At 47.4% G+C, this 20,691-nt stretch overlaps 1 protein-coding gene across 1 annotated transcript; it reads left to right on the forward strand.

The window, feature by feature from the left end:
• Nucleotides 1–3,711: 3,711 nt before the first annotated feature.
• TEX101 (testis expressed 101) lies at nucleotides 3,712–7,398 on the forward strand. The gene is made up of 5 exons (XM_016219483.2): nucleotides 3,712–3,838; nucleotides 5,269–5,409; nucleotides 5,539–5,721; nucleotides 6,902–7,030; nucleotides 7,187–7,398. Exons 1-5 carry the CDS (start codon nucleotides 3,712–3,714, stop codon nucleotides 7,396–7,398), a joined length of 792 nt encoding a protein of 263 aa, XP_016074969.2.
• The last annotated feature ends 13,293 nt before the right edge of the window (nucleotides 7,399–20,691 follow it).

Below are 20,691 nucleotides of genomic sequence, written 5' to 3' on the forward strand. Positions count from 1 at the left end.
TGTAAAGGATTCAAACATTTTGCTCTCCCTGGCACATTTTCTCTATTCTATTTGGTGATTCCAATAGCATATGTGTTGCATAGTTTATAGATTTTGAGAAATAAGCATTAACCTTCTTCTAGCTGAGGTCTTTGCCACGTGATTTCTTCTGAATGAATCAGGACAAGACTTTTATCAATGGCTTACATTTTTACCCAGAAATCACAAAACAGGTAGTTGCTAATTATCATATGCTATATTTTATTTGATGTTAAGTCATAAGGCCAAACCTAAAATCAGGGTCATCTCATTCAAGGAAACCAATTTAAAATGTTGTTAAATTTGTTTTTAATTCCACATGCTTTAACATTGATTAATAAATTTAGGATACTAGGAAGACAAAAGGAAGAAGAGGGAAACACCTCTTGGCAAAGGAGAGCTAACTCAGTTTAGACCAAAAGAGTCACCACTGCTAATTCTTTATATAGAAGCATAAGAGAAGCTCTAGCATTGAGTCCAGATATTAACTAACTAACTAAGCAGATAGTCATGATGGTCCCAGATGCTTGAGCTGATTTAAATCCTATATCCCATGTGAAAAGATTCAGCCTCATCAAGCCTTACTCTTCGTTCTGTCTGGTCTCACACCCTTAGAATTTATCAGTGAGGGTCCAGGAAGGAGTCAGGAACCACACAATAATCTTAACAGGAAAAGTTTAATATAAGAAATTATTCACTAATAACAGGGAATTAGAGTTAACTTGGGGGACTGGTTACTAAAAGTGTAAAGAGAACTCTAAAGAATTAGGAATGTAGGGAGCAACCTCTCCCTCTCTGGCTGGAAAAGAAGCCCTTCTTCCTGCAGTGTCCCTCTAGCACCCTCTATTGGCAAAGCCTAACATTGTGCCAGGAGAAAGATGAAAAATGCTTGCAAGACCCAGCAGGGCAATGAAGAGTGGATCTGGAACTGAAAGGCAATAAATGGATAACTGGTACAGAATCTATTCATGCATGTGCTCCAGGACTCCTGCCACTGCAGACTGGTAAGGTCCTGTAAGGCTTTCAGTGTGTGGCATGTTCATCCCAGGCAGGCCCCATGTTTCTCTCGACTATGTTGGAAACTCCCTCTTGTAGATCTGGAGAACAAGCATTGCCTTGTGAGGGGACTGCCCCAGGTGCATCACTGGCAGGCTTTTGTGCAGGGAGAGCTGGTTCCCTCAAATGAAAATGGGGGACCATCAATGTGCAGGGGGTTTGGTCTGCCCAAGGTCTCCATCCCATGTCTGTGCCTTCCCCTTAGCACAGCATGGCAGGGTTGAACACTTACCTGGTGGTGCAACTCTGCAACCAGGCTCTGGGCTTGGTCCTCAGCCATATTTGCCCTGACCCTAGAGGAGACAAGGGACACTTTGCCAAGGAAATTTTCTGATTGTCCACTGCCTCACATTTGGACATTCTCTTTTTCAATTGTTTCCCTTCCCCTTGTTTGTTCTCTAGGACCATCCAAAGAAACCAACTGACTCCGCAATCAACAGAGTCACCACTGTTGCCATAGTAACAAACTGCTACAGCCACTTCAACTTCCAATACCTTGCTTTCCACCTGAACTTCTTTCACTACTATCCACAGTGATAATTTGAGCCCTTGTGAGATTACCATAGGCTTTGTCTCACCTGTGCTCCATCTTCCCCCACCAAGGTGCTTATCTCTGCTTCTCCTAGGTGGTAGAAACTTAATCCCAGAATTCAGTTTTATGGGTCTGTTTCCAGGTGCCACTCCTGATTCTAATTATTTAATTGGTCAGGATCCCAGCAGGAAATGACAGTAAGACATTTAAAAATCACAAAATGGCACAGGGATGCCCCTGAGAGCTGTTTGGCACTACTTCACTCCACCAAATTAATAAGTTGAATCCCTAACCCCCAGGACCTCAGAAAATGACCTATTTGGACATAGGGTCTTTACAGCACTAATCAAGTTAAGGGTCATTAAGGTGGGTTCTAATCCAGTATGACTGGCATGTTTATACAAAGGGGAAATTTGGTCACAGAGACAGACACAGGAAGGAAAATGATGTGAAGACACAAGGAGAAGATAAACCATATACAAGCCAAGGAGAAAGGCCAGGAATAGACCCTTCCTCGCAGCCCTCAGAAGGAACCAACCCTGTTGACATCTTGATTTTGGACTTCCAGTCTCCAGAACTGTGAGACAATACATTTCTTTTGTTTAAGCCTCCTAGTCTGTGGTACTTAGTTACCATGGCCCCAGGAAACAAATACACAGGCCAAGAGTCAGTTTGAGAGGCCTTCGCTGTAGGTGCTAGAAGCCAGCTATGCCAGGGAAAGTGCTAGTCAGAGAGATGGAAATGGATGAGGGATCAGAGACAACACTGTAGAGCTGGCAGCAGGGAGCTGTGCAGCTCCCAACCACCCTCTCTGGCCTCCAATCCATTGCACTGGCGATTGTGGTCAAGATCTGGGACCCGGTCCCAGACCTGTGGTAACACAGTGCCCTAGGAAAACCACATACTGTTATAGATCCAGGGATGTGGGTGTTGGAGCCCTGAGGCCTGAAAAGAAGGAAGGGTGACTCAGACTCCTGGGTCCTTAGGGACAGGGTCTTTGGAATCACAAACTCTATATTTATTCTATTCACTGCCCCTAATATTTATGTTAATAATAAAATATTCATAATTATATTCTTAATGTCCCCAATTGAAAGTTCTTAATATATTAAGAGGGAAGAGGGGACTGGGCTAGGGAACCATAGGATCCCGTGTGATAAGAGCGCGGGGGCCCGGCATCGGCATTTGAGGTGAATTTCTTGCTGTCTTTTCTCTAACTTTGCTCCTGGGGGTGGGATCAAAACCACAGTGAGCACTAAAGACTGTCTACCTGCTAAGCCTGTTCCGTTAAAAGGCACCAAGCAAGACAGTCCCTTCAGTTATTCTAAGAACTGCCCACGCTTCCAGAATGTGCCAGGCAGACTGATCACAGAATTGGCCACACTCACCACCATCATAACAGAGACCTCCTCCCCTGAAATCCGTGGGCACTGTCCCTGGCCTGGTTGCTGGGATAGGGTTGGCATTGGCCATTGCCCTTTGGTGACGTGCTTCATCCTTTCCTGCCTCCTGTGACCCCAAGTCATCCTGTCCTGTGTCCCCAGGACCTGAGGGCATCTGACACCTGATTATTTCCCACTCCCTCCATGAATCACATGCCCATTCTTAGTGTTCTGAATGTTAACACACCAAAGGATTAGGGCTGCAATATAATCTAATGGCAGCTCTTTTGTCTTGCATTAGTCTACTTTTAAAAATCATTTTGGAGGGATTCTAAAAGGATATCATAGTCTTCCTAATCTAGCTAAGCTGCTTTCTCTTAATATTTATATTCAGTCGTTAGAGGTTTTTTAACCGTTTCAAAGCTCTTAATATATTTTCACCTAAAATTAAGAGCTTTACCAACACCATTCTAATTATGGCATTTTCTCTATTAAAAACGGTCATCTATACCACAGAACTCACAGAAAGAGTTCCAAGTCTGAAAAGTACACAAAAGGCATCGTTACTACCTGTTACATCCAATCAGCTTATATACTTACGCATGAAATAGAATTTTCTGCCATGAACAAGATATCTGAAGGGCCCGTCATGTTCCAGGTCCCGACGCGGACACGCGGGTCAGACACGCAAGGCAAACCTGTGGCATCCCGCAGTTACTGCTCATGCGCACATCCAGGGGCGCTGGAGGTAACGCTGAGGCCGGCGGCCCTCTCTGCCGCTCCCAGAAGGCCACTGGTGCCAGCCTACGACCAGAGGACCACGCCTGGGCTGAGCGGGAACATCTGCCGAGTGAGCAATGCGTGAGGAGGGCAAGTTGACCCCCCAAAGGCTACGACCACCACGCGGGGGCCAGGGCTGGGGACTGGAGAGGCCATTTGGGCAGGGAGACAAGGTCAGCGGATGAGGAGCCAAGGGTCTGACCTCCCAGTGTGGCTGGAGAAGCAGGGACGCTGTTGCCCAAGGAGAAGCAGCAGCGCCCGACGTCGCTCGCTGGGGGCTGTGCTGCCCCGCCCTCGCCCCGCGTTGCATGCTGGGTGCTGCAAATACCCGCGAACTCCCCACACCCCTTACCCCCACACCCTCCCACGCGCCAGTGCACGTGCTTACCCGCCGCTTGCCAGTTTGCGCATGCGTGCCTTCCAGGTCGGCCCGGAATAGGCTTCTCCTTGGCCAATGGACTGTGGCCTTCCTCCAGGCTCATCCAATGAGCTCATCAGATGCTTTGGCGTTGACCAATGGGGCTTCGAGTGACCTGAGGGGCGAGGCTGGCCCCGCCTTCCGTGCCTCGCGGAGACGCTAAGAGAAGGCTGAGTTGGGTAAGAGGGGCGTTCCGGGCAGCGCCTTCAGAACTGTTGGATTTCTGTGAGATCACTGGAAGCCGGGAGGAGTTCAGTCCTTTAGAGAGTCAAAGGGGACTAGGGACCCAGATTCCTGGGGTCTGAGGAAAGAGAAGTCTGGAGAGGGGAGTGGACTCCTGGGCCTGAGGGGGACGAGGCCCGGGCCCTGGACTCCTGGGTTTGAGGGAGGAGGGGTGGGCCTGGGATAACATGTCCTGCGGGAAACGGTGACTGAAGCCAAGTTCTTAGCTAGGACAGGAGTGGGCTCTCAGAATCCCGGGTTCTGATGGGGCTGGGGGCTGGGGACTGGGATACCTGGGCCTTGAAATAGCATAGGTTCGAACCTGGGCTCCTGAGTCTGAGGGAGGAGGGACCTTTGCGCCACACCCCTGGATCCTGAGGTTGTAGAGTCTTTGGATGTTGAGCTCCTGGCCTTAAAGGAGTAGGTGGCTGGGTCTGAGAATTACAGCTATGGAAACTGAGGCACAGTAAACTTATTAACTTGCTCAAACCCACAAGCTGAATAGGGGCGGACTGACTTTAGAGGTCATCGTTTGTGTACCGTCACCTCTGCCCGGCGCTCGCAGGAACCGGGATTTAGCTTCATTCTGTGTGATTGGAAAGTTTTCTCTTCATCGAATCACAGATCCTGAAAAGTTCTTCCAAACCTCTCTAAAAGGAGCCATGGGAACCCATCCCATCCCTGGTTTGCTGTTCCTCTTTCTCCTCGGAGTCCCCTCCACTCGTATGTATGAGGGGAGGTGGGAGGGGAGCAGCCGGCTCACAGGAGGGATTTCTGGTGGGAAAGGGGTGATTTGGGCCCCGCGGAGAAGGGCAAGTACTTAACTTGATCTCATTTCCACCCCCACCCCACCCCCACAGTGGCACAAAATTTGTATTGTTACAAGAGTGTGTCCGTGATTATAGAAGATTATCCAATCACATTTAACTGGACTACAGAGAAAGTTGAGACTTGTGACAATGGGGCATTGTGCCAGGAATCCCTGCTACTTATTAAATCAGGTAAAATGAGAAGGGGCGGTTGGGTTGGGTGGGAGGAAGGGTGATTGAGTCCGTGTCAATGCTCTTCCTCTCCCCCAGGCCAAACATTAGGCCCACGGTCCAGGGTCCTTCTCTCTTGTCTCCTAACAGGAACCAAGACAGCAATTTTGGCCTCTAAGGGCTGCAGCTCCGAAGGGTCACAGGCAATAACAGTTATCCATCACTCTCCACCCCCCAGCATAATGGTGGTCTCCTACAGTAACTACTGTGACTACTCCTATTGCAACAACAGAGAGACCTTACCTGAGAGATGGATTTCAGAGATGATCCCAGGTACCTTGGGAGGGGAGAGTGAAACTATAAACCCCTGAGGAGACTGTAGGTCCTCCTCTTCTGTGTTCTCCCCCCCCAGGTTCTATTTATTTATTTATTTATTTATTTATTTATTTTCCAATACAGTTTACATTCAGTATCATTTTGTGTTAGTTTCAGGTGTACAGCATAGCAGATAACTGTATACTTTACAGAGTGTCCCCCAATATTTCAAGTACCCACCTGGCACCCCTTTTTGTGTTCTTACTTTGCTTAGGCCCAAGTGGGCCATATACAAAAGGATCTCAGACCTTTTGCTTGTCTTTCTTTTTCTAAATTGTTACCTTGGGGTCTAAACACTTCTCAGAAGAGAGGGATATCAATGAAAGCTGGGGTATAAATTGGGTTTTGTGTTATTAAACAAGGTGTCAGTGGAGGTCTCTGAACAGGGTGGTGGCGTAATCAATCTAACAATTATTGCCACATGATCACAGCCTACTTCCCCCATTTGGCCTATCTTTTCAGCTCATTTCCTTCTCTTCCCCCTCTTATTTATTGTGTTTTAGCTGCGGCTAGTATTCAAAATACTTGGCAATGGGGATGGTATTGGCCAATCAGAATGGACACTGGTTATAAATCCCATTCCAGCCCTCCCATGCCTACCAGCTGAATATCAACACTGCAGTTTCTCACAATTCCCCATATTCACCAAGTTGGCTCACACCTCCAGGCCTTTGTCCTTGATGTTTCCTTTGCTACCCCCACCCAACCCTCATTTTCACGTAGCTAATCTCTATTCACCCTCCACCTCAACTCAGGTGTCCACTCTGTGAAGACACAAAATTCTTTTAGGTAGTTAGGTCCTCCTTTAATTTTTTGCTCCTATACCGAAGACTCTGTACCTACTGAGTTGTATTGAAGTTAATTACTTACATGTCTTTCTCCTTCTAGACAATGACTCTAGATGGGACTGTGACCTTCTCATTTCTGTATTATCACACCTAAGCACAGAGCTTGGAAGTCATGTTGGATGGGATTCCAACAGCAAAGAAAATCAGTTGGAAAAGAGTGGGGAGGTGGCAGTCATCAGCCTTGATTAGAATGGCTTCAGCAGGAAAGACTTGGGGAAGACAATGCAGCAAGGAGAGACAACTCCAGAGGCAGGACATACTTGTAATTGTCCCTCTCTTTCCCCCTCCAGCTCAGAATATGTCGTCAACCCTCCGTTGCCCAACCTGTGTGGCTTTGGGGTCCTGCTTGAGTTCACCTTTATTTCCCTGTCCCAATGAAACAACTCAGTGCTATCAAGGAAGACTTCGGGTCGCTGGAGGTAAACTGAACATCTGATGGTTTCAGAGGCTGTAAAACTAGACATCTGAGTGGATCCCAAGAGGTTCTGACACTCAGGCCCAGGAATAAGGGGGGATTGGATTCCTCTCTGGTTTCCTAAAACATCTGTGTCTCCCCATCCTTCCTTGTTCCATAGGAGACATCCACTCAACTTTGGAGGTCAAAGGCTGTATGTCCGTGCCTGGTTGCAAGCTGATGTCTGGGATATTCACAATAGGACCCATATGGGTGAAGGAAATATGTCCATACCAATCTCTCATTCAGTCCCGAAATGTTGAAAATGGGGCCACCACCTGGCTTCCCATTTCAGTTGGGAGGCTAGAGCTACTGCTGCTGCTATTGCTGTAATTGCTCATTCATTGTTCCTTTGGAGACACCTCTTTGGACTGGGAGCCTTCTGACTGCTGGTCATCAATTAGTTGATAAGCAGGTGGAGACTTGAAGAACAGAGAGCTCCTATGGATGTATTTGGCATTTCTAATAAAGTTTCTGCTATGTTTTGTGTATCCCCCAGACTCAAAGTGAATTTTAGTGCTGAAAGGGCCTTTAAAATTTATCTCCTCCAACCCATACCTTTTGCAGAAAGGGAATCACAGATCTGGAAAACTTTAGTGAGTTTCACATACTACATAGCTATGGGCAGAGCCAAGACCAGAACTTTGATATTTTGACCTACAAGAATGTTCCTAGCAGCACTCTGTAATGGCCAAGAATTGGAGGCAATCCAAATGCCTTCAACAGTAGAATAGATAAATAAATACACTCATCATCTCATACATGGCCACCTTTTGCCCTGAACTCGAAGTGGGGAGGAGTGGGTATCAATGTCCCTGGAAGAGTATGACCCCTTGTAAGTAATTATACTGTCGATAGTCAGTGTCACTTTAAGAAACGTTCAAACCTGTAGAGAATTTTTATGAGTTTATTTGACCAAACTGATGACAATTGCCAGGAAGCAAAACCTCAACTGGTTAAGATAATAGTCTGGAAAGTGGCAGTTTCACCACTTATTTTATACATTAGAATCAAAGGGCAAGATGTAAGGGAGTTACATGAAATTCATTGGTGATAGATTAGGGAGATGTGAGAAAGCAAGCTGGGAAATCTCCGGGATTGGATAAAAAGTAAAACAGATAGATACATACTTCTTTCACATTTGTGGGTATGGGAGAGTTAACAGTTATAATTAACATAATAACGAGAGAATTTGTGGTCTCCAACCTCTGTGTTTGTGCCCAGAGGGATCCAGAAAAAGGGAAGTTACCTCAACATTCCAAAGGTATGTTATCAGGTATGTTATCATAGATGCAAAAAGACAATAGACAGGCTCAATTAAGATAAAGATTGACCTTTGTCAGGGAAGATTCTGGCCTAGGACATGACTGTCCGCCATGACTTACTTTTAGTTAGAAAGTTGTAACTTCAGACCATCCTATGTGGTTACTTTTGGTCTCTGAGTTTGTAAGGCCGCCACGCAGACCTCCCATGAGCTTGTCAGGCTTAGTGTATGACCCCTTTCTGTCCACATTGGTACTTATGGAGTGCTTACAGCATGGCAGGGTCACAGCCCTTTACAAGTGTCAGTTCACCTCATCCTCACAACTACACGATGGCAGTGTTACCGGGAGCGCCCTGAGTCGGAGGTGGCAGGGGCTCTCCCCTCCTCAGCTCTTATCAATCTTGTGAGAAAGAATTCAGACGTTAGAGACAGCAGCACTGAAGCACAGCAAGCGAATTCATTAAGAATGCACTTGGTGTAAAGCACAAGTGGGCAACTCGGCTAGTCTGAGTGCCCCACCCGGTGGGGATTCAAGAGGTTTTATACCCTCCCCCATATAGGTTTCAAAGCTCCTCTGCCGGATATCTTCAGCAGCAGGCTAGGTTTCGAAGTCCCCTTCTACACTGTTGGGGCTTATCTAGGAATGTTTGTACATACTTCTGGTCACCTGGTTTGGCAAGTTCTACGATGGCTGACTTCTTTGTTCAGTGGGTGAGATAAACTCCACCTTCTTTCCCCCTGCCCCCTTTTCCTGCCTTAGTAGCTCTCTATTCTGCCTAACTACATCAGGGATTTTATGATCCCCACTTTACAGATAGGGAAACTGAGACACTGAAAGTCTAAGTAAGATGCAAAAGCATGATTGCCAGTGCAGAAAAAGGATTTGAACCCAAGCAGTCTGGCTCAGCTATGAGAAGGGGAAATATAGAAAGCCAGGAGTGGGGTGTAGCCTGGGAGCTGCAAGCTTGCCCCTCTGGCAGCTGGGAAATGTGGAACCATCAGGACCCAAACTGAAAGAAGCCAGGGGCCTCAGTGCTCTATCTGGAAGCACTTTCTAATCTTTGGGCCTTCCCTACACATGGGCAGCCTCCCCAGGAGGTGGGTGGGCACAGGCTGAGGCTGCCAGGGTGTGGGGCTGATAATATCCTTGCCAGCTCCAAGCTGGAGGATAGGACTTTGTTTCTGGTCTGACAGTAAGTGCTGGAGAAGCCCTTAGGGACACAGTGATGGGCATGGGGGGAGCCAGGAGTAACTCTGATATTGTAAAAAGCCCAACACTTTATCTGGGTTCTTTGCTCTGGACCAGAATAATACCTCTGGGTGGCAAGGATATACTGGTGTCTCCCAGTGGCTCAGAGACCAAGGACCAGGAAAATTGAGTTCTGATCGGTAAAACACAGGGAAATTAACCCTCCAAATGCACCGTAAGGGCTGATAAATCTTCCCACTGTGGAAAACCAGGCTCGAGTTTGCCAGATTAGCTGTAAAAGCACCACTGTTATTACAGACGTGAGCCTCCCAAAGCCTGGGAGCCCAGAGGGTAGGGAGGCCGCTCCAGGAGACCAAGAACCAGGAAAAACACACACCCACAGTTACCGTAAGAATGATGGCCTCGTCCTACATCTGACAGGAGAGATGGGAGTGTGCTGATCCCTGCCTCAGGCCCTGGGCCAGGACAGCTGTCTGCTGGAGACAGCCAGCCAGCCTCACTTTACTAGAGAAGTTCTAGAATCATCTGGGTCCAATTCCTTTTATAAGCATCAAAAGTCCTGGGAAACTGTGCAAACCAGTAACTTCCCTTCGTTTGTGAAATAGGGATGACCATCGTTCTGGCTTTTTAGAGCTCTTGTGACAACTGAGTGGTTTTTTAATGGAACCAGGGTGGAGGGCAGGTTTGCGAGGCCTGACCTTTATACAAGAACTATGAGGAAAGCTTTTGAAATAAAGGATCTTGGGCTGCGTGGAACCCTCATCTGCAATTTTTACTTATGAACTAATGTTTAATTGAGCTAAAGGTAAAAATTAAGAAAAACATAGATCAATGTGTAATGGATGCATATGTAGATAGAGAGGTAGAGCTAACTTTATCTATCTAGATTAAAAACCCTCGAACAGGTAATTCAGTGACTGATTAAATGTCAGGGCATTCGCCCATCCACCAACAAATGAGTGCTGCCCAAGCTGCCTGCAGCTTCCTGTAGACACCACACCCAAGCAAGAAATGCAGACACAACAGCTTCTTTCTGCGCCACCCTCTCCCGCTTTGTTCCCTTCCCCACAAAAAAACAGGCCACCCTGAGACTGCTTCCTTCAAAGTAGCCCCACACATGAGCTCCCTGGGGTCCTCCCCCAGATGACTTCTGACCTCTCTGGCCTGGGAGCAGAGCCCCAGAGCTGGGAGCTGGTGGGAGTTATGGTAGATTGTACCACTGGCCACCATACTTCACCCCTCCCTGTATCCATACTCTTCACCTTGTGACTTTATAGTTAAGTGACCTTGGGTTGGCCTTGTGACTTGCTTTCACCAATAGAATGAGGTCGTAGGGACAGGGTGCCGGTTTCAAGCCTCGGTCACCAGTTAGAGGCCTTGCAACAAGGGCAGTGGCATCTAGGTGACCAGAGCCTGGTGGCCCAAGTGTTCGGGAGCCCTGTGTAGAGAAGCTCTTCTGCAAGCTGTGCATTCTAAGGAAAGTGACTTCACCTCTCCGAACCTCTGTTTTCCCATCTGTGGAATGGGCCCTATAATAAGACCCTTCACTGAACAGATGATGGGATTAGATGAGAAGATTCGAGGAAGGCACCAGAACTGAAGAACTCCATAAATTTGCTCCACAAATATTCACAGAGCACCTACTGTATGCCAGCCACTGTTCCGGACAGCGGGGGATACGACAGTGACCAAGGCAGGCATTTTAGTCCAGGATGGGGGATACAGATAAAAGACAAGGTAGAGCTAAATATATAATGGGTTAGTTGTAGATCAGTGTCACAAAAAATTCTGTAGGGAAGGATAACAGTGTTCACGAGGTATGTGATGCACGGGGCGAGCAGTTTCAACAGGAAGGCCTGGTTAGACCTCACTCACGAGAAACTGTCATGCGAGCCCTAAGCTGAAGGAAATGAGGGTTGATTAATGGAGTTAACAATGTTCATACACGGCTTGGAACTGTCCTTGCACATAGCAAGCATTGCGTAAGTGGTCGTGACAGCCTCGTGGGCGACTGGGGGTTGGGTATATTCCAGGCAGAGGGAACAGCAGGGGCGAAGGCTCTGAGGAAGGAATGGGCCTTTGCTGCTGAGGACCACAAGGAGGCCAGCACTGGAGGGGATGGGCAAAGGGCAGTGGCAAGGAGGGGAGGCAGCCAGCAGGGGCCAGACCTGCAGGGACGCATGGGCCACGGTGAGGGTTTGGGCCTTCCCTGGGTGAGAAGTGAAGCCCCCGGAGTGCTCCCAGGGTTTGCCATTATTAGTAATAGTCTCCTTTCCCTCCTGCCCCTCCTTTGGGGAAAGATGTCTCCCCCTCTCTCCTCTCCTTCCCGGCTGCAGTCCTCCTGCCCCCCGGACTGTGTCTTTCCCACGGGGCTTCCACCCCCGACATCCTGGGGTGCTTCTTAAAGAACATTGATCAGATAGTTCAGAATAGCATACGTGGCATTTACAGGAAATGGCAGTCTGCGGATACGGGGAATCGCGTGACTGGGAGTTTGCTCTGAATTTTGATAACTGTTAGATTAAACTTGAGACTAGGATACAAATATGCTATCAAGCAAGTCTCCCCAGTGCTAAAACGTTTCCTAAAATGTCAATGAAAACCAAACCGGGGGGAAAAGAAAAGAAAAAGCATTGGTTTAGAAGAAACATGAAATTCTAGACAAGGGCAATTTAAACAATAGAGGGAAATGGTTAAGAGCCTGAACCAGTCTGCCCAGGATTCAAATCCTGACTTTACAGCTCAGCTGCTGAGGGCCTCGGCTGAGTTCCTTCCTCCTCTCGTTCACTCCCTGGGAAGGGGGCTGTCCCAGTACATGCATGAACATTTGCATAATGTCTTTCCACAACTGGGAATTGCTGTTGTACATTCCCTACCCCAAATTCCCAGAATATAGGAAGTAGCCGTATTTAAAGATGACTTACTGTTTTTCAATTACAGTTGACATACAGTATACATTAGTTTCAGGGGTACAGCATAGTGATTAGACATTTATGTACCTTAGGAAGTGATCACCCTGATACATCTAGTAGCCTTCGACGTCATACACAGTTATTACAATATTATTGACTATATTCCCTACTACATCCCATGACTTGTTTTGTATTGTTTGTTGTTTTTTTTTTCTGCAAAGGGGCTAGGAGAGAGTTACAGCTGCAGAACCAGGGCTATTTTTATAACCAGCGTTTTATATTTCTTAATCCCTTCACCTTTTCCACCCACCCCTCAGCCCCCTCCCATCTGACAGCCATCATTGTTCTCTGTACAATGAGTTTGCTTCTGTTTTGTTTGTTTGGTTTTTGTTTTTTAGATGTCACATATAAGTGAAATCATATAGTATTTGTCTTCCTCTGTCTGATTTATTTCAATTAGCATAGTACCCTTTAGGTCCATCCATGTTGTCACAAAGGGCAAGATTTCATTTAAAGATGACTTATTTTTTTTTGCCCAGCCGGGTGTGGCTCAGCTGTTGGGCATTGACCTAAGATCCAGGAGATCGAGGTTCAATTCCAGGTCAGGGCACATGCCCAGGCAGCCGATCCATGACTCTCTCATCATTGAAGTTTCTATCTTTCTTTCCCTCTCCCTTCCTCTCTCTGAAATCAATAAAGCCACAGTTTTAAAATAAATAAAGGGTTTTTTTTTAAAAAATGACGACTCTCTCATCATTGATGTTTCTATCTCTCCCTTCCTCTGAAATCAATAAAAACATATTTTTAAAAAATAAAATAAAATAAAGATGACTTATTTTTTAAACTAATAATTACATAGAGTGAAGACTTCCAACTTTATTCCCCCTTCTATCTCCAAACTGATCTATCTCCTCACCCACCTCGGCCTCATTCCCAGTGCTCATTCCTGCACTGACCTGGCCCTAGCAATTACCTTTAATTTCATTCATTCCTTCTCTTAGGGGCTTTCCATGACTCTGGACTCTGAGGGCACCATGTCGGACAGAACAGACTCAGCCCCAGCCTGGGGACACTCCTTAATACACAATAGGTTCTCAAGAAAAGCTTTTAGAATATAAAAATGGGCCGTTTTCTTTTTAAGTCCACACTGGCAGAATAAAAAGTTGACAACCCTGCGTCTGACCCTTCCATTTTGTCTTTGAAATTTTCTGGTTCACAAGCTCTAAACTGAGTTACAGGGCAACATGCCAAGGCCAAGGTTCTTTCCCTGATGAGCCCCGACTATTTCCCCAGCCCCATCTCCCTCCCGACTCCCTCCCACACAAAGCTACAGCCGCTTCCCTGAACAAGGCAGGTTCTCTCAGGCCCTTGCGACTTATCCTTTAAGGCTCTCCTCCAAGATCACCTCCTCCAAGAAGACATCCTGGAATCCAGACAGAGTCCCTTTGTTGGTGTCTCCGCTGCAGAATTCAGCTGAATGTTGTACCAGCAAAGCCAAAACAAGTGCTGTCCTCCGTAGAACCGACGGCAACTCAGCTGACAATGCTCCTCCCAGCCGCCAGAGGGCGCTTTCAAAACACCGCCTGACTTCTGGCTTAAAGCCCTAACAGCTGCTGCCAGTTGCTCTAATGGTTAACACTTAAGATGCCTCCTGGGTTCGAATCCAGGGTCCTCCATTCTGAAACTCGGAGTTCGTGACATCATCTCTCCAAACCCCTATTTCTACATAAGGTCGTCGGGCAGATTAAGTAGATTGTTTCCTACAAAGTGCTTGAAACAGTGTCACTTATAGGACGTTCTCAGTACATTACGGTGGGAACAGCAGCCCACAGCGACTCAGCAGGAAACAGCAAGTTCAAGCCCAGTGACAGAGGAGAGTTTAATAAAGAGACTGTTCCCAAGGGTGGAGGCAGTGAGGTGGTGGAAAGATAGGAGGGCTGGAAAGATAGGAGCTTCTACTGTCCCCAGGCCTGCAAGGCAGCCATCACCCAGATGCATGCGGAGTGCGGTCTTGGGTGGAAGGACACCGCCACCCAAGGCAACCCCGCACAGCAGGGAGGGAGCTGGGGAATAATACCCCTCGCCCCAATCTCTTACCGGTGTCCCCATTGACCAAACCGAACAGGAAGCTAGAGGTCAGGACAGCCCAGCTAGCCCACGCAGGCCAGCCTGCCTCGGAGGTATGAGCGCTGGCCGGGGTATGCCAGGGAAAGGGAGAAGGGATCTGAAGAAAACGGAAAGCCCAGGGTGCGATTATCATTATCGATCTTACTGTTCATAAGATGAAGACCAATAACCGTATTATTGTGTTTTTAATCTTCACCCGAGGAGACTTGTATATATATAGTCCTCACCTGAGGGTATTGTTTTCCATTGCTTTTCAGAGAGAATGGAAGGGGGGAGGGAGAAACGTTGGTGTGTGAGACACATGGGCTGCTTGACTCCGGAGAGCACCTGGAGTGGGGGCAGGGAGGGAACCCACAACCCAGGTAGGTGCCCTTGACAGGGAATCAAACTCAGGACCCTTCGGTTCATGGGCCGGCGCTCTAACCACTGAGCCACACCGGCCAGGGCCAGGGTGCGTTTTTTTTAATTGCCCATCATGGTCTAAGAGGTCCTTAGAGGTCTGGCCCCACCTCTTCCCACCCCATTACTCCCGCCTCCCCTGCTGCTCCCTGAAACGCAGAGGTTGACAGGGAAGGGGTGGGAGAGAACCTTCTAGAGTGGTGGTTCTAATAGGGATCTGGCTGGCACAGGTCTACATATTTGTCATAGCTCCTTTAATAATACACTTAATATTTGTGTGTTTCGGTGTATGTAAACTTTACCTGAAAAGTAAAAACTAAATAAATAAGAACGAACTGTAGGTAAATACTGAACTCATGGGAGTTTTTGTTTTGTTTTGTTTTTTTAATCCTCGCCTGAGGATATGTTTATTGATTTGAGAGAGAGAGGAAGGGAGAGAAACAGAGAGAGAAAGAGAGAAACGCCAATGTGAGAGAGAAACATCAATTGACTGGACACACCTCAAACGGAAATCGAACCAGCAACCTTTTGGTGCAACCAACTGAGCTTTAACCAGCTGAGCCGCTTGGCCAGGGCTGGATGCTTGTTAACTTCACACAGGTGGTGGCGTTGAGAGGGAAATGTCCTGGTGACGTCAATTTACTTTGAAATGACAGAGGGATGGAAAGAGGGGTGGGTGTGTGATGAAGCAATTAGAGTCAGCTGGAAAATGCAGCATCCAGGTGATGGGTACACGTGTGTTCACCGTAAAATTATCTCAACTTTGCTGTATGTTTGAAATTTTTCATGAAAAATGTTTGGGGAAATATAAAAATAAAAGTTGGTTGCTAAGGGTGTTGAGTTAGCACAGAAATCTGGGTTGAATTGGTTAGAGGAGCCAAGAAAAAAGAATTTCTCTGGGACTTTCCACAGAAACCACAGCCACTTCCCCGCAGCGTGCAGGAAGGAATGCTGCCAGCTGCGGAGGCTCAGCTCCGGGGAAGGCCTTCAGCCGAAAAAGGCGGAGAAGAGAGGGGCAGAAGCAGCTCTGCGCCCCTTCTCAACCCCCGCGATGAACAGGCCTGCTTAGCATCTGAACCCATCATTACTCAGCCCACAAACATTTACTGAAATCCTCCTGTGTGCCTGGCCCTCAGGGGCAGAGAGACTTGTTCTTCAGAGAGAGATCATGTAAAGTGATGGGGGAGGGGGTTCACTTTATGGGGGGAGCCCCAAAGGAGGCACCGGATCCAGCCTGGAGGTCAGAGAGGGCTTCCTGCTGGAGAGGACCTCTGAGCTGAGTCCTGAGGGAGGAGCGGGTATCAGCCAGGCGGAGAGAGGACAAGGGAAAAGCTTCCTGAGCAGGAGGAACATGGAAGGGCCGGGAAGCGGTGGAAGAGTCCGATGCGCACAGTAAACTGGTGAGGAATGTCAGGCAAGGGCGAGGAGAGGCTGAAGGTGAGCTGGAAGCAGTGGCGGGAGGCTGGAGGGCAGGGATGGCCGGGAAAGCCACAGGAAAGCACCTGGGCCTTATCGCGACAGTGCTGGGAAGCCAGGGAAGGGTTACAGCCGGTGGGAGGGCTTGACCAGATTCGCAGACATGCCAATTGCAGAACAAGTGAAGGGGTGGGGAAGGCACCGGTTATGCTGCGGTGACAAACAAGTCCAGAACTCAGAGGCTCGAAACAAACAAGTTTTATTCCTTACCTGTTGGCATTTGCCATGGGTCTCTTAGAACCCTCTTCCACAATGTCCTCGCTCTACCCCCCGGCTCTGCCTTTTGGAAGGTTGGTGGTCATGTCAATAGGGCAGAGAACATGGAGAAGCACACACGTCAGCTCAAATGCTTCCACCTGGAAGCACACTAGTCACTTCTGCTCCTATTTCTGTGGCCACAGCAAGTCATGCGGGCGTGTGTGTCTTCCAGGTGTGGGAAAGGTGTACAGATGACGCTCCAACCAACTGAGCCACACCAGCCAGGGCAGAGTGGCAGAGTGATGATGATTTTTGAGAATCCTGAAGGGGAAACCCACTGTTGGGCCCAAGCAAGAGGGTGTGGTGAGGTGAAGAGATGTGGGAAAGGACTGAATTATCTTCCCTCTACTTCCAGGTTGCCAAGGAGCTAGAAAAATCCCCTTGGGAGTCTGGCTGCAGACAGGTGGCTGCAAATGTGCAAACGCTGACTCTTTACTGTTGGGTGAAGCACAACAGTCGAGTCCCAGGAGGAGCGGGCACAGGAAGGCCTCTCTTCAGTGGTCCCTCTGGCGTGCCTGCTCTGGAATGAAATTCTGCTCTCTCATTTAATCACCCTCTCTTTTTAAATGGAGAAACTGAGGTTCAGAGAAGATACATGGCTTGTCCAAGATCACACAGGAAGGATGGAAAAGTCCCCTCCCACCTCCATCTGGTGGCCACCCGATATCCTTTCCAGAGGCAAGAGCATTTATTGCCTTGTGGGTATTTCCTGAAATATGCTAGACATCTACAAGCACTCACACATAGATCATTTTTTAACATTGGTGGCACACTGTTCTGCATCTTACTTTTTTTTTCCATTAACAAGATCAAGATCTCTCCAGATGAATATATATAGATGTGCCTTGATGTTGTTTTTTTATGTGTTGCATTTATTTTTTTTATTTTTCAATTACAGCTGACATTCAATATTATATTAGTTTCAGATGTACAGCATAGTGGTTAAACATTTATATAACTTACTAAGTGGTTCCCTGCGAGGTCTAGTACCCACCTGACACCCAACTATAATACATGGTTATTATAATTTTATTGACTATTTTCCCAATGCTGTACTTTACATCCCTGTGACCATTCGGTAACTGGGATTTGTACTCCTTACTCCCTTCGCTTTTTCACTCAGCCCCCCAACCCGCGCCCCTCTGGCAACCATCGGTCTGTTTTCTGTCTATGAGTCTGTTTCTGTTTTGTTTGTTTGCTCTTTAGATTCCACATATAAGTAAAATCATATGGTATTTATCTTTCTCTATCTGACTTATTTCACTTAGCATAATACCCTGGCCTTGTCTTTTTAAATGTCCATAAAGCATCAAGCCATCTGAATGTACTATAATTAACTTACCCAGTCCCCTCTTTCATAAACATCTAGGCTATTCCTAGTTTTTTGCCATTACCAACACTACTGGAATTAAGTAGTGGGCAGGCCTTGTGTCAGCCATATGAACCCATCTCCCCACGATGAATTCCTCCGAGGAAAGCTGCCAAGTCAGAAATGATGTGCATTTGTCACTGTGAAAACCACTTCCAAATTGTGTTCAAATTCCCCCCTCTGCCACAGGCTGACTGCCCATTTCTCAAAAGGACTTTTTGCGCTTTCTCTCTCTCTCTCTCTCTATTGTTTGAATGTTTGTTTCACAGCAAGAAGGCATCCATGCATTTCTTATGTAATTAAAATGAAATGAGCCCTTCATTAAAAACACAAACCCTGAAGAAGAGAAACCAGCAAGGCCAGTTGGGGCAGAAGCTCCCACCCTGTCCCCTGTCACGCCTGCCTTGTCCCTGACCAGCCCTGCCTGATGTTGAAATCTATTTCTCAGGCATAAACATGGACTTCAAAGATCAAACTTTGGAAAAAGCATATTGCTTTTTATCTGATCAGATTCCTCTCCCCCCCTTTCTCATCTCTTCCTGTCCCGAAAGCATTTTGAAGCTCTGTCCGGTTCAATAAAAGGACACTTCAGTTATGCAGAATCTGGCACTTTAAGAAGAAAGAGGAAAGGAAAGGCAAGGAAAGCACAGCGAGTAGCTTAGAGGTAGAACCTGAAGAGCAAACAAAGGCCTATCCTGTTTTAAACCCATTAAACTTTTCCTTTCCTGTCCTTTCCTCTCCCTTCCCGAACACAAGCGAGTCGGTGCCTGGAACAGGGGCCGGAGAGGGGGGCACAGGGCTCAGAATAGGGTGTCCGCGCTCCAGGGGGATGAGCAGGCGTGCACCCCAGGGGCTGTGGGGTGTGCGCAGTGGCAGTGTGACTGGCTGCTTTCAGGTGGACTGAGCACATAAGTAAATATATCAAGGACACCGAGAGCCAGGGTTCTCACTGAAGGAGAAATGAGCTACAGTTATGCAAGGAGAGAAAACCAGAATGAACCCTATAGTGAGGGGTTGGAATTGGACATAGGGTAGATCCGTGACTTTCAATATAGAGGGACAGATGTAGAAATAAATATAGATGGGCATGTGTTTGTTATATATATCCAGATTCCCTATCTCCGTCCGCTGAGCGAGGCTGGGTGGGTGCAGCAAGAACCCAACGGCAATGGCCCATGCGGCTCCCAAATCTTGGTTTCTAAACGTCGCTCTCCAGTGAAACATGCCGGCGCTTCCTGGAGTAAAGGCTAGTTCTAGGACTGGCACAGTGACAGAACAAGGTGAGCCTGGCACATCTTGTTGTGCCAGAAAGCAAAAAAAAAAAAAGCTCAAAGAATGATGGGACAGGTTGAAAGGACACAGAAGCCAGCTCACAAGGGCTCCCACAGGTCAAATTGGGGACAACTTGAACATCAGAACAAATCATGATTATAGTAGATTATAATCCATCCATGCTATGAGTCTATTCTGCTATGACAAAATAAATTAATAAATCAAAAATTTGGCGAGGAGTGCCCTCACGCCTCGCTTCCCTCTCAGGCGTACCTCTCCTAAACTCGAAGGGTCCCCAAGAGACTAAACTCGAAGGGTCCCCACAAGACTTGTAACCAGGGGAGCAATGGGCAGCGACACCTTGTCCCGGGCTCCACACTGTCCCGCGTGGTTCACTTTCCTGTAACGTTTCTAGGCTCTCCTGTTGCTGCTTCTATCCTAAGCCCTTCCTTGTTTCACTGCCCTCACCTTTAATAAACATACTCTCAAAATAAAAATTTAAAAATCTGATGAGGAATGGGATGCTTACATAGCCCCTAAATATCTCCCCAGAAACCACATTCATTACAAAGGGGGAAGGGTAACTTGCCACCTTTCCCAAGTGATCAAAGTGGCTGCCCCGAGGGGATGTAGGAAGAACCTAACATCTCTGTGACGCTCCCACCCGAGATGCACAACCCGATCTGACCTGGAGAAGGTATCAGACCAGTGCACACTCTGGACAAGCTACCTAAAAACTGGCCTGTCATGTTCACAGGTCGTGAAGGCCAAGGGAAGAGTGAAGAATTGTTCCAGACTAAAGGAAGCTAGAGAGACAGGACCACTAAAGGCAGTGCTGGAGTCCAGACTGAGCCCTCCAGTGAAACATGCCGGGGCTTCCTGGAGTAAAGGCTAATTCTAGGACTGGCACAGTGACAGAACAAGGTGAGCCTGGCATGCCTTGTTACAAAGAAACAGAACCCAAATGCACTTTCAGTCTCTCCCAGGAAAGGAATTTTATTTATTATTATAATTTTTTAATCCTCACTCAAGGATATTTTTTCCATTGCTTTTCAGAGAGCATGGAAGGAAGAGAGAGAGAGACAGAGAGGGAGAGGGAGAGAAACATTGATGTGAGAGAGACACATCAATTGGTTGCCTCCCACATGAGCCTGCAACCAAGGTGCGTGCCCTTGGCCGGAATCAAACCCAGGACCCTTCAGTCCGCAGGCCGACGCTCTAACCACTGAGCCAAACCAACCAGGGCAGGAAGGGAATTTTCAGCCAATCGGTCTGGAATTTCCTGATCAACACTAGTGAGGTAATCTGCCTATAAAAACCTTCCATTTTGTTCGTTTCT

Source organism: Miniopterus natalensis, chromosome 18, assembly GCF_054644295.1.
Source record: "Miniopterus natalensis isolate mMinNat1 chromosome 18, mMinNat1.hap1, whole genome shotgun sequence".
In the NCBI taxonomy this organism is placed as follows: domain Eukaryota; kingdom Metazoa; phylum Chordata; class Mammalia; order Chiroptera; family Miniopteridae; genus Miniopterus; species Miniopterus natalensis.